Source organism: Eucyclogobius newberryi, unplaced genomic scaffold (genome assembly GCF_026437365.1).
Source record: "Eucyclogobius newberryi isolate DKJ021-1_F unplaced genomic scaffold, fEucNew1.0.hap1 SCAF_3, whole genome shotgun sequence".
In the NCBI taxonomy this organism is placed as follows: domain Eukaryota; kingdom Metazoa; phylum Chordata; class Actinopteri; order Gobiiformes; family Gobiidae; genus Eucyclogobius; species Eucyclogobius newberryi.
In genome coordinates this window covers 33,394,185-33,412,459 of record NW_027315945.1, presented here as the reverse complement: position 1 = coordinate 33,412,459, position 18,275 = coordinate 33,394,185, and the positions used below count along the sequence as shown (strand labels likewise).

The 18,275-nt window shown below is 40.4% G+C and overlaps 1 protein-coding gene across 1 annotated transcript in view; it reads left to right on the top strand.

The window, feature by feature from the left end:
- The window catches only part of tnfrsf1a (tumor necrosis factor receptor superfamily, member 1a), a 43,427-nt gene extending 28,584 nt beyond the window's left edge, over positions 1–14,843 (top strand). The window contains exons 2-10 of the mRNA XM_072460523.1: positions 1,131–1,229; positions 1,814–1,904; positions 3,244–3,369; positions 4,292–4,447; positions 4,573–4,651; positions 5,721–5,770; positions 7,001–7,173; positions 9,965–10,088; positions 12,701–14,843. Of these exons, the coding sequence (XP_072316624.1) occupies positions 1,158–1,229; positions 1,814–1,904; positions 3,244–3,369; positions 4,292–4,447; positions 4,573–4,651; positions 5,721–5,770; positions 7,001–7,173; positions 9,965–10,088; positions 12,701–12,996 (1,167 nt within the window). The 5' untranslated portion in view covers positions 1,131–1,157 and the 3' untranslated portion in view covers positions 12,997–14,843. The remainder of the gene's footprint in view (positions 1–1,130; positions 1,230–1,813; positions 1,905–3,243; positions 3,370–4,291; positions 4,448–4,572; positions 4,652–5,720; positions 5,771–7,000; positions 7,174–9,964; positions 10,089–12,700) is intronic.
- The last annotated feature ends 3,432 nt before the right edge of the window (positions 14,844–18,275 follow it).

Genomic DNA, 18,275 nt, shown 5'->3' with positions numbered 1-18,275 from the left:
ACAAACTGCATTTTTGGAAAGATTACACTACTAGTTTTTGCTCTTTTTGGTTTTTATTCAGTATTTTTGCTGCATTTTTATCCATTTAGACAGGATGTATTTGATTTTAGGCTTCTGTATCTTGCATTTATTCAAGCACAGGGGGTTTCATAGTTAAAAATACCTTAAAAATATGCATTTATACTGTGAGGGCGGGCTTGCCTTTTCACAGATCTGACCTGTAACTTGGGAGACACAAGATTGACCACAAAATGGAGACATAGGAATATTATTACGTAATCTATCAGAAATAAATTGTGCGGCTCAGTTCACCACTTTGGCCTCACTTTTGTTTTTGTAGTACAATATATGATTAATTTATTTGTTTGTATTATTTATATATTCATGATTATGTTTTATTTTGATTACCGTATTTTCCGGAGTATAAGTCTCCAAAAATGCATAATAGAGAAGAAAAAAACATATATAAGTTGCACTGGAGTATGAAATGCGGTTTCAAGTGTGAAAATAACAAATAATATCACATTTAAAGTCGCTCCGGAGTATAAGTATATAAGTATATTATAATATATAAGTCGCAACCCGGCCAAAACTATGAAAAAAGGTGCAACTTATAGTCCGGAAAATACAGTAAATTTTTTGTCATTATAGCTCTGTTTTTTGTAACTACGTCTTTTTCTCTAGAGGCGTAACTCTGCAAAGTTAAACACTTTTTGTGTCCAAGGCTTGTGTCAATTTACTGTCTCAATTACATCTCCATGGCAACAAGCACCACCACAAAACTTGCATAGTGCATCTTTAATATAAGGCCTATCACGATAATTACTTTCATCAACTTCAATCAACAACAATGTTTTATCGGCTTAAATACTTATTTTGTGTAATATCTTTTTTCTATATCATTTTTAGTTTTAGGTCAAGATGTAGACTCAAATAAGAAGCTTCTCAGACTATTTATAAATGGTAAATAAGTCCAAAGTGTTTGTTTTAGCTGTGTTTTTACTGCTTTAAGGCCATATCGTCTGTGCTATAAAGTACTATTATCGTTTACGGTGAAGAATACGTCGCACTGCTAAGTTTGTTACGGCGACAGACTCGTTTTTATGCTCTTGGATGTGACTCTTTTGCAGGTCGTTTCTGATGGATTGAAGTCGATCATGGCGATGTCGGGGAACAGCGGACGCTTGATCGTATCCAGAGCGCTTTTCTTGGGGATCGGGCTTCTCCTGGTGAGAAATGGACAATAATTCACCACAGAAACATCGAGGAGTGGCTTTGTTTGTTGGCCCGGGAACGCTTACACGAATAACAGTTTGATTGACATTTTATGAGCAGTTTTTGCGCCATACAACTGCTTTTTACTTCCTAATTCTAATAATACTCAACGTGGCTACTACGGCTTTTCTTCCTAAATATGAGTAAGTCTACAAGTTAAGAAAGAAAAGGGCGAAGCATTTTGACAATTGTAATGATTATCTGGACTATACAGACTCTAAAACATACGAAAATACCTTTATACAACAAAGACAGAGGCGTTATTATGTCAAAATGTAAGAAAAAATACAAAATAAATAAACTGTTTCTGATTTTTATCAATAATACTCTTTATTTGTACATATTCTTTATCTAGATGCCTTCAATCGACGTATTTATTTAACATTTATTTGCTGGATAAGAAATATTAAAAGCATTTAAGTAATTATTTATTTGCTTTTGGATAATTTTGTAGGTATGTTGTAATTATGATGTCAATGATTGCTTCTGTCATTTAATAAAAGCCGCTCTTCCAATCGTGACCTCGTTGTGTTCCCAGTCCCTGTCCGTCTCGGCCGCTGTGACCAACACGTGTCCAGGAGGAGAGTATCTCACAGACGCCAAGATCTGCTGCAAGAGATGTGCTAAAGGTGCGTGACTCCAGCATAGAACTACCGTATATTCCAGACTATAGGTCGCACCAGCCAAAAAAATGCATAATAGAGAAGAAAGAAACATATACAAGTCTCACTGAAGTATAAGGGGGGAATTTATTTGATAAAATCCAAGACCAAGAACAGACATTTCATCTGTAAATGCAGTTTGAAATAATAACAGATTAGAGAACATGGTGAATAGGTGTACGAATGCTAACGCTAACACCTTCATCTACATGACGTATGCTAACGCTAACACCTTCAGCTACATGAGGCACTGACAGAACTGTGGTAAGTGTCTGGTATGTTAACGTAACATATTAACACTTAAGCTGCCCCAAATAAATTGTCTCTTTGCTGTAACCCGACCCAACATTTTTCAAGTGGGTCAGTGGGTAGGTAAATTCTTATTTTTTTTACTTTGAAGGCAAAAAAAAAAATCAAAATGTTGCCATTGTTTGACTCTGAGTACCGCCAGGGATCAGGCTTCAAAAAAATAAAAGAGTATGGCGTTTTTTTTTAACAAAATACTGCTTTTTTTTTTCAATTGGCTAGTTTTATATCGGGTCGTCGGGTTACGGAATATTATTTGGCTCAGCCTTATTCAGATCACTATAGCATAAAGAACATGCTAACAAGTTTACCAAAGCATCAGTTTTACCCCAAATCATTAAATCCATTGAATTCTTCTTCCTCTGTGTCACTTCTAAACAACTCCACAAACTCCAGAGGAAGAGGAAGTGCAGATTCTTCTCCTGTATCGCTTAGAGCCTAAAGCGCCCTCTTGTGGTTGTCAGTGTGAAAATAACAAATAATATCACCTTTAAGTCGCACCCCGGCCAAAACTATGAAAAAATGTGCGACTTATAATCTGGAAAATACAGTAAGGCAAGGCAAGGCAAGGCAAGTTTATTTGTAGAGCACATTTCATACACAAGGCAATTCAAAGTGCTTCACAGCAGGAAAAATGCATTCAAATCACAAAGAAATTACAGAAACAGAAATACAATAAAATTAACTAAATTAAAAATTATCAATCCAATTGATTTTCTAAACTAATAAAATCACAAACAAAAGAGAAGAGTGCAAAGAAAAAATCCTTTCAGTCATATGCGCAGCTAAACAAAACTGTTTTTAGCTTAGATTTGAACATTGTCAGTAACTCACATGTTTTTGGCTTTTCGAAGACTTCGTTTGCACATTTAACAGAGAGAAGACTTAAATATGAACTACTCGACTAATATTACAATGATATGGATTTCAGAACAGTACGGAACATTTCAGTGAAGAACCTTGTAATCGCCAGTGACTCATTTTGTCTTGTGTTTCTCAGGTTATAAGCTGTTGGAACACTGCAGCGCGTCAGGCCACAGCAGCAACTGCACGCGCTGCCCTTCAGGACAGTTCATGGACCAGATGAACTACGATCGCAACTGCCGCAGCTGCAGACGCTGCAAAGGTAAGCTCACGTCGCCTGTAGCACCCACGTGTCTATGTGAGCTGTGGACGGGGAAAATTTGGTGTTAATGAACGAGCCTGAAATGTAGCTTTTGTAGTCTGTAAATGAAGCCATAAGACCCTGTGCATATGGCGTTTACTGATATTGACCGTTAAAGGATGTGATGTGGGAACTGGCCTTGCCTAGTAAACACCCAAAAATCTTTGGTTTAACTTTAGGTTGTGATGTCATTCAACAACTAACTATGTAAACGATGTTTTTGAGAAGCATTTGTGAGCTTTTCTCTTTTCAAACTACTGGATTTTCCGGAGTATAAGTCGCACTGGAGTATAAGTCGCATTTTGGTGGAATTTTACTATTAAAAAATCCAAGACCAAGGACAGATATTTAATCTTGAAATGCAGTTTAAAATAATAACAGATGAGAGAACATGGTGAATAGGTGTACGTATGCTAACGCTAACACCTTCAGCTACATGAGGCACAGACAGAACTGTGGTAAGTGTCTGGTATGTTAACGTAACAAATGAACAGTTATTCAGATAACTATAGCATAAAGAACATGCTAACAAGTTTACCAAAGCATCAGTTTTACCCCAAATCACTAAATCCACTGAATTCTTCTTCCTCTGTGTCACTTCTAAACAACTCCACAAACTCCGGAGGAAGAGGAAGTGCAGATTCTTCTTCTGCGTCGCTTAGAACCTAGAGCGCCCTCTTGTGGTTGTCAGAAGTATGAAAAAAGGTGCGACTTATTGTCCTAAGTCATAAATAATAGAATCGCCAACACATGCGCAGGAGCTTCACGTGACATCACAACCATCTAAATGTAACGTTTCGGGTGTGGCTTGTGTTGGCGCTCCGCCCTCGCTGCGCTTGCTTTCGTGGCGTTCATTAAAAGCGCACATCTTTCTTGTCCACAGAGGGAATCTTTGAACGGCAAGTGGCTCCGTGCGAGAGTGATAAAGACACGATCTGCCAGTGCAACAACGGCCGCTACAAGTACAACATCGACAAGTACACGTACGAGTGTAGACTGTGTTCCACCTGCAAAGACGGCGAAGAAGAAGTCGCCAAATGTAAGATGACGGCGCGCAACGGAACGAAATGAAATCCGCTTTGACGAGTTCAGATTCGTTTCGCTGTCGAGCGCTGCACATTGTGAATGAAAGTTGTTTTTTATAACTGTTTCTGTCTGTTTCAGGTACTCTCGAGTCAAATACAGCGTGTGGATGTAAAGAAAACTACTACAAAGAGAAGAACAAGTGTCTGCCCTGCGCCAAGTAGGAAACTTTAAGTCGTGTTCCCCTTATTGGGTTTACTTTATTTTTAGATGGTCCCATGGGGAAGTTAGTTGGACTGTTTGACCCTCCAGCTTTTCCCCTACTGTCAGCATAAAAGAACATGCAAAGGATGTAACTCAACTGCAAAACGACCATCTTGAGTCATTAAAGAGGTTGATGTTGCTTGAAGTCGAAATGAAGGTTCTGTTGTTTTTCTAATTAAGACTTTGTTTGGTGGTATAGAACCTGTGGTAAATATTTGTCATAGTTTTACTCCCATAAAGTGGCAGTTTGTGATGAAAAATAAAAGTGAAAAATGACAGGAAGTACAACCGAGTTCCAAAGCAGAATCCCTCTGTGATGTCATCAATGCGCGACCTGCCGTTGAAAACACAGAGATACTTTACACTTAAAGCAATTTTCTGACAGTTTTAAACAATCATTCAACAAAATAATAAGGATAATAAGGTGTTATATGGTTTTATTGTTTATATGCATTGAGGCTCGTGTTTACAGTCTGGTTGCTAGGTAACAGTTGTGGAATTTCCTCTTGCTTTGTCACATCTGCCGCTCATGTCGAACCAGGAAGTACAATTATTTTTATAAAAATGGTCAAACTGGAGACAAAAAAGGCAAAATTTAATAAAATTGGAAATATAGTTGTGTTTACTGCATTTTAGTGAAAGGTGTGGTCAAACCTGACATTTAGACTTTAAAATAAGTGGTAATAATCTTGAATCAAGTAACGTTTTTGAAATTAAGAAACCACTTAGAATCCAACTAGTATTTATTTTCTTTACCAGTTCTATAAGTAAACATGAAGCTTCAAGATAAAACAGCCATTTGTCTCATTTTTAAGGATCTAGACCTGCTAATTAGCTTAATCTAATCCACTCAAACCAACATGGATAGTCTTGTTTAGTTAAATGTGGATATTTTTAGCAGTGCATTGTGGGATATTTAGTAGAACATACAGTTTCACCTCAGCCGCTGCACTTCTGTTTATCTCTTCCTCTCACATTGTTCTGCTTCCTCCTTTATTAATGTCACGTTTCCTGCTTTTTCACAGTTGTGTGAGCGACTGCTCCGACTCGTGTCCGAGCAAAGCGACGACCAAAGGTAAAGGGGCCACAAACCTTCAACTCTGTCTTCTTACGTTCAAGCCAGGAAAAAACATGTCTCTAAACTAAAACTCAGAATGCAGAAGTTAATATAATAATAAATAAAATAAATAAATGAATAAATACATAAATAAATAAAATTAAAATAAATACATTTAAATAAATTATTCATTCATTCATTTTCTACCGTTTTTTCCCTTTCCGGGTCGTGGGCAAATAAAATAACAATAAAATAACAATAAAAATAAATAAATGATAGTAATAATAATTAAAAAGAAATACATACATGAATAAATAATAGTAATAATAAATAAATTATAGTAATGATAATAATTAAAAATAAATAATAGTAATAATAATTTAAAAAATAAATAATAATTATAATAATAATAACAACAACAATGTCTTGCATTTAGAGGTGGACAATATGTTGAAATGTAAATTATATTGCGAATGTTATATGCAAAATTTGAATATCGAGTAAAACGTTTATATATATTTTTTTAAATGCCACAAAAAGGACTGATTGAAAAAAAATCAAATCAAAAAATCATATAAATTCATTTGACAGATATTTAAGATTTGCCCCTAACTCTTGAGCGTTAAACATCAACTAATGTGTTTAAAGACATGTTTTTACACATTTCTGTTGCCATCGGGAAACACAAAAAAACCCCTGAGATTCTTTGTCAATATCTCTCACTCTCACAAATACAAGGAAGTGAATGGTCTGTTTCTCTTTTTTAAATATTAAAATATGCAATTCATCTTTAAAGATCTCTGAGTGTGTTCAGGTCCATTGGCATCTCCAATCCACCAGGGATCGTTTAGTCGGCAAACATTTTACATTATTTTATTGGGATTAAAATGATTTGCGTGGATCATAGCAGAAAAGAAAAGTCTTAGAATGAGTTTAATCTGCCGTTTTTACAGAGAAATACACTGTTTTCTTGTAGTTTTCCGTATACATATGTGCTATATTTTGGTCAAAGCTTTAAAAAGGAACTATAAAATCTTAAAATAAATTCTAAAATTGACAAGAAGCCAGTTCAAAGAAGCAAACTTGTGATCACGTTTTTGTTTTGGTTCTGGTTAAAAGTCTGTTTAAAAAAGTGCGTGGTGTGAAGCGCTTAAACGTTCCACACGGCTTGACTTCAGATAAAGGCCTGATTAAACGTGACTCCGCCGACGCCTTTGTTGACTTTAACGTCGTTATATTTTTTTACAGATCCACCACCAGACACGAGCTCCTTTCTCATAAACGTGATCGCTGGAGTGGTGGTGGTCGGTGTGTTCGCTCTGGTGCTGGTGGTGCTCGTGACTCATTTTGTCACGAAACGACAAACCAAGAGAAAGCTGCTGTCCTCCTCACACTTCAAAGAGGCTTCACACATATACCAGGTTTGAGTTTGGAGTTTACCACTAGTTTACCACTAGTTTACCACTCGTTTACCACTCGTTTACCACTCGTTTACCACTCGTTTACCACTCGTTTAACACTCGTTTACCACTCGTTTAACACTCGTTTAACACTCGTTTAACACTCGTTTACCACTCGTTTAACACTCGTTTAACACTCGTTTAACACTCGTTTACCACTCGTTTAACACTTGTTTACCACTCGTTTACCACTCGTTTACCACTCGTTTAACACTCTTTTACCACTCGTTTACCACTCGTTTAACACTCGTTTACCACTCGTTTAACACTCGTTTAACACTCGTTTAACACTTGTTTACCACTCTTTTACCACTCGTTTACCACTCGTTTAACACTCGTTTAACACTCGGTTAACACTCGTTTAACACTCGTTTAACACTCGGTTAACACTCGTTTAACACTCGTTTAACACTCGTTTACCACTTGTTTAACACTTGTTTACCACTCTTTTACCACTCGTTTACCACTCGTTTACCACTCGTTTAACACTCGTTTAACACTCGTTTACCACTCGTTTAACACTCGTTTCACACTCGTTTAACACTCGTTTAACACTCGCTTACTACTCGTTTACTACTTGTTTAACACTCGTTTAACACTCGTTTACCACTCGTTTACCACTCGTTTAACACTCGTTTACCACTCGTTTAACACTCGTTTCACACTCGTTTAACACTCGTTTAACACTCGCTTACTACTCGTTTACTACTTGTTTAACACTCGTTTAACACTCGTTTAACACTCGCTTACTACTCGTTTACTACTTGTTTAACACTCGTTTAACACTCGTTTACCACTAGTTTACCACTCGTTTACCACTCGTTTACTACTCGTTTACCACTCGTTTAACACTCGTTTAACACTTGTTTACTACTCATTTACCACTCGTTTACCACTCGTTTACCACTACGTTTACCACTTGTTTACCACTACGTTTACCACTTGTTTACCACTATGTTTACCACTCGTTTACCACTATGTTTACCACTCGTTTACCACTCGTTTACCACTATGTTTACCACTACGTTTACCACTATGTTTACCACTATGTTTACCACTCGTTTACCACTATGTTTACCACTCGTTTACCACTATGTTTACCACTATGTTTACCACTCATTTACCACTATGTTTACCACTCGTTTACCACTATGTTTACCACTCGTTTACCACTATGTTTACCACTATGTTTACCACTTGTTTACCACTATGTTTACCACTCGTTTACCACTATGTTTGCCACTCGTTTACCACTATGTTTACCACTCGTTTACCACTATGTTTACCACTATGTTTACACTATGTTTACCACTCGTTTACCACTATGTTTACCACTCGTTTACCACTCATTTACCACTATGTTTACCACTCGTTTACCACTATGTTTACCACTCGTTTACCACTCGTTTACCACTATGTTTACCACTCGTTTACCACTCGTTTACCACTATGTTTACCACTCGTTTACCACTATGTTTACCACTCGTTTACCACTCGTTTACCACTATGTTTACCACTCGTTTACCACTATGTTTTTGTGTGATTTCTTCATCCATTCATTATTATGTTGGTGTAATCCCTCATTCGTCCAAGAGAGTTCCATTGTAGAAGGGTCCAGATGACTACAACTGAACCTTTTCTACATACATTATTTATTTTATTCATTTTCATTTATTTTCATTTTATTTTACATGAGGCAAATGTATGGAGGATAATTTGTTTTATCAGGTTTTGAATATTAAATACTGGCAAATTTTGAATTTCAATCACTGAATTTTGATGAACAAATCTTTTCATTCTGTTTTTATCCGTTTATCAATTCACCTTTTTTAAATATCAAGTCCTCAAACTCAACATTTTAAATATCAAGTGTAAAACAATGGATCCACGTGAGTGACTCTTCATCTTCAGTCTTTGTCGTGACAATGTTCACTGTGAATTTGAACTGTTGAATTTGAAATGATGAAGATTTAACCTGACAAAAACTGCAAAATTTATCGGGTGAAATTTAGAATAAAAACTATTCAAACATGTTTTTCAGTTTAAAAAAATCAGCATTTAAAATTCAAAGTGTGAAACAAACATCTTCATCTTTCATGCAAATCTTTAGTAAACGTGGCAAACAAACAAAAGTTCAAATACAAATAGATGGAACTATTAAAAAAACAAAAAAAGATTCTCGGTGTAACTAATGATAAACATATAAATTGGAAAAATCTTATTAAATATATCAAGAATAAACTATTAAAAAACATGTAAATAATGTCAAAATCAACATCAAACATTACATATATAACGCTTCTAAACTATTGTGCTGAGATCGGTGGAAACAATTGTAAAACTTACAGAAAAAAGACCATAAGAAAGATGGATAAATCTGATTATCTTCACTGTTTGATTGTGTTGTTTCTTCAAAACCAAAGATACAACATTCAGGGAACTTCAAACCGCTCACAGATCTACAAAACCACTTTAATCTGCAGCACAGTTACTACAAAGTGTGTAAAGTATCTCTCACTCTGACGTGTAAAAGCCGACACATAAAAAAGGTTCATTGAGCAACCGTGGAGTCTAGACCGCCGCATGAATCATGAACCTGGCCCAACCAGGAAGTTGAAAGTGTCGCTTCAGTCTTCTCTCAAATGTTAAAGATGAAAAAGTGCTCAATATTGACCTTTAGGATATATATTTGGCCCCGGTATTTGAAAAGGGAAATCCTGAAAGTGTTTTGTTTTCTCTTGTTGTGTCACAGGAGGTCTCGGGCGGTTGTGAGGAGGCTTTAAATCAGTCTGTCCCGTCCCATTCGGAGCCCTTTCATATTGTGTTGAACCAGGAGCCGTCCAACCTGCCCGACTGCGTCCCCCCAGAAATAAAGAGTAAGTGAATCCACACAAATGGTTCTTCTGGCGGCAAGTGGTGGGTGTTCATCATCAGAGCAGGAGGAAGTAGTAAAAACACTTAAAGAAACACTTTGATACTTCAGGTGTGATGTGTTACTCTATAGCGCTCAGAGTCCTCTACACTCACTCACACAGGAGCGTTTATGTGCAGGTTTACACACAGTTTCATCTGCTGCTCCTCCTGTCAGACCTTTAGGCACGTTTACACGGGTTCTGTTTGGAGCAGATCTGGAGCCGCTAAAGTGAGCCAGCCCGTTTAAGGGGTCCAAAACGGACCCTGTGAGGTCCAGCTTCCAAAGTGGCCTGGCTCTGTGAACGCTTCAGCTGAGAAGGAGCTAAGCACCTCAGCGAGATGAAAGAATCGACATTCATTTTCAGACAACAAAATGCAGATCTAAACAGAAAATAATCACTAGCCAAACCTACTGCATTAGATAAGAACGTGTTAAACACTGTGTAGAGGCGCAAGGAAGTGACTTCCTGTTTGCTAATAAACAGGAAGTTGTTTTGGATTTACTCTAGTTTTAGCCACGTCTCGCCGCACCTAAAACTTGGAATTACTACATTTGTTTTTGTGAATTGTTGACATCATAAACAGAAAGAAAACATTTATTATGTTTGGGTGACGACAGCTGCTCATGTAACTCTGAAAGTGAGTGACTGTTTCTCCTGTGCAGTGTCGGAGGTGATATTGAGTGACTGTTTCTCCTGTGCAGTGTCGGAGGTGATATTGAGTGACTGTTTCTCCTGTGCAGTGTCGGAGGTGATAGTGAGTGACTGTTTCTCCTGTGCAGTGTCGGAGGTGATATTGAGTGACTGTTTCTCCTGTGCAGTGTCGGAGGTGATAGTGAGTGACTGTTTCTCCTGTGCCGTGTCGGAGGTGATAGTGAGTGACTGTTTCTCCTGTGCAGCGTCGGAGGTGATAGTGAGTGACTGTTTCTCCTGTGCAGTGTCGGAGGTGATAGTGAGTGACTGTTTCTCCTGTGCAGTGTCGGAGGTGATAGTGAGTGACTGTTTCTCCTGTGCAGTGTCGGAGGTGATATTGGGTGACTGTTTCTCCTGTGCAGTGTCGGAGGTGATATTGAGTGACTGTTTCTCCTGTGCAGTGTCGGAGGTGATAGTGAGTGACTGTTTCTCCTGTGCAGTGTCGGAGGTGATATTGAGTGACTGTTTCTCCTGTGCAGTATCGGAGGTGATATTGAGTGACTGTTTCTCCTGTGCAGTGTCGAAGGTGATATTGAGTGACTGTTTCTCCTGTGCAGTGTCGGAGGTGATAGTGAGTGACTGTTTCTCCTGTGCAGTGTCGGAGGTGATAGTGAGTGACTGTTTCTCCTGTGCAGTATCGGAGGTGATATTGAGTGACTGTTTCTCCTGTGCAGTGTCGGAGGTGATATTGAGTGACTGTTTCTCCTGTGCAGTGTCGGAGGTGATATTGAGTGACTGTTTCTCCTGTGCAGTGTCGGAGGTGATATTGAGTGACTGTTTCTCCTGTGCAGTGTCGGAGGTGATATTGAGTGACTGTTTCTCCTGTGCAGTGTCGGAGGTGATATTGAGTGACTGTTTCTCCTGTGCAGTGTCGGAGGTGATATTGAGTGACTGTTTCTCCTGTGCAGTGTCGGAGGTGATATTGAGTGACTGTTTCTCCTGTGCAGTGTCGGAGGTGATATTGAGTGACTGTTTCTCCTGTGCAGTATCGGAGGTGATATTGAGTGACTGTTTCTCCTGTGCAGTGTCGGAGGTGATATTGAGTGACTGTTTCTCCTGTGCAGTATCGGAGGTGATATTGAGTGACTGTTTCTCCTGTGCAGTGTCGGAGGTGATATTGAGTGACTGTTTCTCCTGTGCAGTGTCGGAGGTGATATTGAGTGACTGTTTCTCCTGTGCCGTGTCGGAGGTGATATTGAGTGACTGTTTCTCCTGTGCAGTGTCGGAGGTGATATTGAGTGACTGTTTCTCCTGTGCAGTATCGGAGGTGATATTGAGTGACTGTTTCTCCTGTGCAGTGTCGGAGGTGATATTGAGTGACTGTTTCTCCTGTGCAGTGTCGGAGGTGATATTGAGTGACTGTTTCTCCTGTGCAGTGTCGGAGGTGATAGTGAGTGACTGTTTCTCCTGTGCAGTGTCGGAGGTGATATTGAGTGACTGTTTCTCCTGTGCCGTGTCGGAGGTGATATTGAGTGACTGTTTCTCCTGTGCAGTGTCGGAGGTGATATTGAGTGACTGTTTCTCCTGTGCAGTATCGGAGGTGATATTGAGTGACTGTTTCTCCTGTGCAGTGTCGGAGGTGATATTGAGTGACTGTTTCTCCTGTGCAGTGTCGGAGGTGATATTGAGTGACTGTTTCTCCTGTGCAGTGTCGGAGGTGATATTGAGTGACTGTTTCTCCTGTGCAGTGTCGGAGGTGATATTGAGTGACTGTTTCTCCTGTGCAGTGTCGGAGGTGATATTGAGTGACTGTTTCTCCTGTGCAGTGTCGGAGGTGATATTGAGTGACTGTTTCTCCTGTGCAGTGTCGGAGGTGATAGTGAGTGACTGTTTCTCCTGTGCAGTGTCGGAGGTGATATTGAGTGACTGTTTCTCCTGTGCAGTGTCGGAGGTGATCTATTCTCTGCTGGAGCTGGTGCCGGTGCTGCAGGTGAAGCAGCTGGTGCGTTCTCTGGGAGTCAGCGACAGCGTGATCGAGCGCGCAGAACTGGACCACCGCTCGTCCAAGGAGGCCCACTATCAGATGCTGAGGGCCTGGGCCGAGCAGGGGGCCCACACGGGTCGAGGCCACGGGGGGGTGCTGCACCTGCCCCAACTGCAAGAACTGCTGGACAAACTGAGACTGATGCACCTGGAGCAAACGGCCCAGGAGCTGGAGACACAGTACAGCCTCCTGTGACCGCCTCACACAGTCCCATAGTGAGCTTTCATTAAAGGTGCACTGCCTAAAGTGTCCACCAGGGCTTCACAATGTAGTGCAATCAAACTGAAATAGTGATTTGAGTTAATGCAGATTCAATTACAAAGGTTGCAGTTAATTAGCCCTTGTGCCCTCAAAGATAGTGCACAGGTTAAAAACACATTTTATTTTTGTACTATTTCATTTTTAAACATAAAACAACAAAAACAAACAAACACAAAAACACTTTCATGTTGTGGGGGGAGGCGCTCTACTCCAGACAGCAGCAAGAAGGCGATAAAGCAGGATTCAATTCTGTTTTTCACTGTCGCCCTCCGAGACGACTGATGTTGAGGTTTTGGGCGTTACAAAAATCAATTCTATTCAGTTCAATGAACATTTCAGAGAAGACTGAATTCTGACCTGATGCATTAAAACTAGAATACTAAGAACATCACATGTTTTCAGAAGTGTAAACTGTGCAGCCCTAGTGTCCACCACCTGCTTTTCCTGGCATTATCTCCATGGAGACAAGCAGGGGATGCCACAGTAAGAATACATATTTTTAAATATATTTTTAAGTAATGTAATGTGATATGTAAAAGTATAAAGTCTATAAATACTATGGAACATTCCAGTGGCAGAGCCTCCACTCTAAAAGTTACTCTGCACCTTTAGGTGCTCCTGAGCACCCTACACTTTGTACTTGACAAAGTCTGCTCAGGTATTACAGCTGTAATTACAGCTGTGAACAAGTACCACGCTCTCTGCTGGCAATAGTGGGGAGTTTAAAGCAGCTTAAATGAGGCTGTAATGATTAGCATCAAAGTATGTTAGTAATAGGACATGTTTTACAGTAACTTTGTGCACTTGAATGATCAAAACAGATGAAAGCGTAATAAAAGAGTCTTTTCTAGGGCCAAGTAGTGATGAGCATAAACACAGCAGCATTACAGTGTGTTCAGTGCCACGTCTGAACCAGTCAAACTACTGACAATGACACTGTGGAACTGTGGAACTGTGGAACTGTGGAACCTTCACGTCAAACCAACTCTTACTGTCAAAATAGAGTTAATGTCAAGTGTGGATTTGACTTCTCGTTCACACTTGTTCTGCTCTACTCCAGGTTTAATCCCAAGTACGATGATAAAACCTTCACATAAAAGTCAAGGAGAAGCTATTGAGGAGCTCCAGGTGTTAAAGTCTCATCCTCAGTTCACGCTGCACTGTCTTTGTTCAGTGAAGCTGGAAAAATACTTAAATACGTCGAAATGTGACCTTTTCTCTCACGGACCACTACTGGACAAATGAGGCATTACACCGACTTATTTATTTATTGAAGTCAATCAAGACGGGAAAGTAACTGCTGAGCCCGTGCGTTAGGGATTCCCCTTTGTAAGTGTCATTTTGAGCGCTTTTCACGTTTCAGATTGTCATTCGCTGCGGCAACGGCGCTATTTTCTAATCACTCTGAAACCCACGGATTGCAGTATTTTCATTCAAGTGTTATTTTATCCAGAGGGAATTCAGATAGCATTATATATTTCTGTTTAATGCAGTTTTATGCTCAAACACAAGCACTTTTCCCCGCCCATTCTCCCCATTGGTCACGCTCCGTCATGCTCTGTGAGTGACAGGCTGATTCAACCAATCACAGAACGGCGTGGCCAGTCCAAAGATGAAAATGGCTTTAACACATGATTTTAACGCTGTAAAAAATGTAATTATATGTATTTTTTTTTTTTGCCATTTTCCCACCAATTTGACTACATTTTAACCTGTTTATTTTAGAAGTGGGACGTGTATATCGAAAAATGTATAGTATTGTCACTGTTATGCAAAATAAAGTACAGAATAAATCTTTAAAACGGTTATAAAAGAGATAAATTGCACTTTTCTGGCTCGTTTTCCGGCTCCGTTCACGTTTTCTGGACACATTTTCACACGTTCCTGATGCATTATTAAAACATCGTGTGAATATCGATAATCGAAACGTCGATTTTTGTCCATATCGCCCTCCGCTGGTCGAAAAGGCCCCTCTTGCGGGGATCGTCACGGCCTGATTTGCATTCCTTTGGGCCCCATCATCAGAGACACGACACACCCATTTCGCCGCTGCCAGGAAACGTCAGGCCAGTCTCGTCTTGTCAGTGAATCACACACAGTCGAGCGCGAGCCATTTTTATCTCCCATTATCATCGTGTGCAGTCGTGTTCGAGTGTTAAATGTTACTGCGAACCATCCATCGTATATATTATGTTGTGATTTCTTGAATAAGAGAGCATGTGAATGACCATAAGCTGCCTCCTGGTCGTGTTGTCTCCTGTTTGTATTCGTGCATACTTAAAGACCTGTCGCCGTGACGTTAAGCCTAATGAGATTTCTATGATTTCAGAGCGACAGCAGCCGGCCTGAAGAACCACATTCCACTTAATCGTTACAGTCCTGAAATATTGTGGGAACATTTTTCTGTCTGACCAATTAATTGTCCTCCTCGCAATGTGTTTCAAGAGAATAATATTAGTGTGGCTTGGTTTTCAGACGACGTTGCGACTTTTTATGAGCAAATGTTGTTTAATTCACTAATGGGGAAATGAAAATATCTTTTGTTATATGCAAATGTGGTAGAGTTTGATACAAGGATATAAGTCTTAGATGAGTTATTTAGGCCTGAATTGAGCCCATTTTAGTCCAAATGTGGGCTTGGTTTGGTCCTGTTTAAGTCCTCGTTATGGTCTAGTCCTGGTTTAGTTTAGTTTAGTTTTGGGTTTAGTCCTGGTTTAGTTTTGGGTTTAGTCCTGGTTTAGTTTTGGGTCTAGTCCTGGTTTAGTCCTGGTTTAGTTTTGGGTTTAGACCTTGTTTAGTTTTGGGTTTAGTCCTGGTTTAGTTTTGGGTTTAGACCTTGTTTAGTTTTGGGTCTATTCCTGGTTTAGTTTTGGGTCTAGTCCTGGTTTAGTCCTGGTTTAGTTTTGGGTCTAGTCCTGGTTTAGTTTTGGGTTTAGACCTTGTTTAGTTTTGGGTTTAGTCCTGGTTTAGTTTTGGGTCTAGTCCTGGTTTAGTTTTGGGTTTAGACCTTGTTTAGTTTTGGGTTTAGTCCTGGTTTAGTTTTGGGTCTAGTCCTGGTTTAGTTTTGGGTTTACACCTTGTTTAGTTTTGGGTCTAGTCCTGGTTTAGTTTTGGGTTTAGACCTGGTTCAGTTTTGGGTTTAGACCTTGTTTAGTTTTGGGTTTAGTCCTGGTTTAGTTTTGGGTCTAGTCCTGGTTTAGTTTTGGGTTTAGTCCTGGTTTAGTTTTGGGTTTAGTCCTGGTTTAGTTTAGTTTACTTTTGGGTTTAGTCCTGGTTTAGTTTAGTTTACTTTTGGGTTTAGTCCTGGTTTAGTTTTGGGTTTAGTCCTGGTTTAGTTTTGGGTTTAGACCTTGTTTAGTTTTGGGTTTAGTCCTGGTTTAGTTTTGGGTCTAGTCCTGGTTTAGTTTTGGGTTTAGACCTTGTTTAGTTTTGGGTTTAGACCTTGTTTAGTTTTGGGTCTAGTCCTGGTTTAGTTTTGGGTTTAGACCTTGTTTAGTTTTGGGTTTAGTCCTGGTTTAGTTTTGGGTCTAGTCCTGGTTTAGTTTTGGGGTTAGTCCTGGTTTAGTTTTGGGTTAAATCCAGGTTCAGTTCTGGTTTAGTTTTGGGTTTAGGCCTGGTTTAGTTTAGTTTAGTTTTGGGGTTAGTCCTGGTTTAGTTTTGGGTTAAATCCAGGTTCAGTTCTGGTTTAGTTTTGGGTCTAGTCCTGGTTTAGTTTTGGGTTTAGTCCTGGTTTAGTTTTGGGTTTAGTCCTGGTTTAGTTTAGTTTACTTTTGGGTTTAGTCCTGGTTTAGTATTTGGAGTATTACATAACAAATAAAGTTTCCATTGAAAGAAGCAGCAGGAGTACGCGTCGGGTTTGTGGAGATGCCACTGTAATGATGCATGTTCTTCTACATATTCAAGTGCAATAAAAACACACTTTTATTCCTGTCATTCATTTAATTATGTCTGTTTGTGGCTAAACCTTTTGCACTGGTGTTTTTTAATGCACTGCAGTCACATGATCACTTTAGTCCTCTAGGTTTATTTATGTGTTTGTTTGTTTGTTTGTTTGTTTGTTTGTTTGTTTGTTTGTTTGTTTAAATGTCACTGAGAGTCTCCACTTCCCTCTAAATATCATCACTTATTACTTCCTGTTTGTGATCAACAGTCTGAGGGAACAGGATGTGTCACCCTCCTTCACTCCCTGTCTCCTTCCCTCCCTGTCTCCTTCCCTCCCTGTCTCCTTCCCTCCCTGTCTCCTTCACTCCCTGTCTCCTTCCCTCCCTGTCTCCTTCACTCCCTGTCTCCTTCACTCCCTGTCTCCTTCACTCCCTGTCTCTGTCTCCTTCCCTCCCTGTCTCTGTCTCCTTCCCTCCCTGTCTCTGTCTCCTTCCCTCCTTGTCTCCTTCACTCCCTGTCTCCTTCCCTCCCTGTCTCCTTCACCCCCTGTCTCCTTCCCTTCCTGTCTCCTTCACTCCCTGTCTCCTTCCCTCCCTGTCTCCTTCACTCCCTGTCTTCTTCACTCCCTGTCTCCTTCACTCCCTGTCTCTGTCTCCTTCCCTCCCTGTCTCTGTCTCCTTCCCTCCCTGTCTCCTTCCCTCCCTGTCTCCTTCACTCCCTGTCTCCTTCACTCCCTGTCTCCTTCACTCCCTGTCTCTGTCTCCTTCCCTCCCTGTCTCCTTCACCCCCTGTCTCCTTCCCTCCCTGTCTCCTTCACCCCCTGTCTCCTTCCCTACCTGTCTCCTTCACTCCCTGTCTCCTTCCCTCCCTGTCTCCTTCACTCCCTGTCTCCTTCCCTCCCTGTCTCCTTCACTCCCTGTCTCCTTCACTCCCTGTCTCTGTCTCCTTCCCTCCCTGTCTCTGTCTCCTTCCCTCCCTGTCTCCTTCCCTCCTTGTCTCCTTCACTCCCTGTCTCCTTCCCTCCCTGTCTCCTTCACCCCCTGTCTCCTTCCCTTCCTGTCTCCTTCACTCCCTGTCTCCTTCCCTCCCTGTCTCCTTCCCTCCCTGTCTCCTTCACTCCCTGTCTTCTTCACTCCCTGTCTCCTTCACTCCCTGTCTCTGTCTCCTTCCCTCCCTGTCTCTGTCTCCTTCCCTCCCTGTCTCCTTCACCCCCTGTCTCCTTCCCTTCCTGTCTCCTTCACTCCCTGTCTCCTTCCCTCCCTGTCTCCTTCCCTCCCTGTCTCCTTCCCTCCCTGTCTCCTTCACTCCCTGTCTCCTTCACTCCCTGTCTC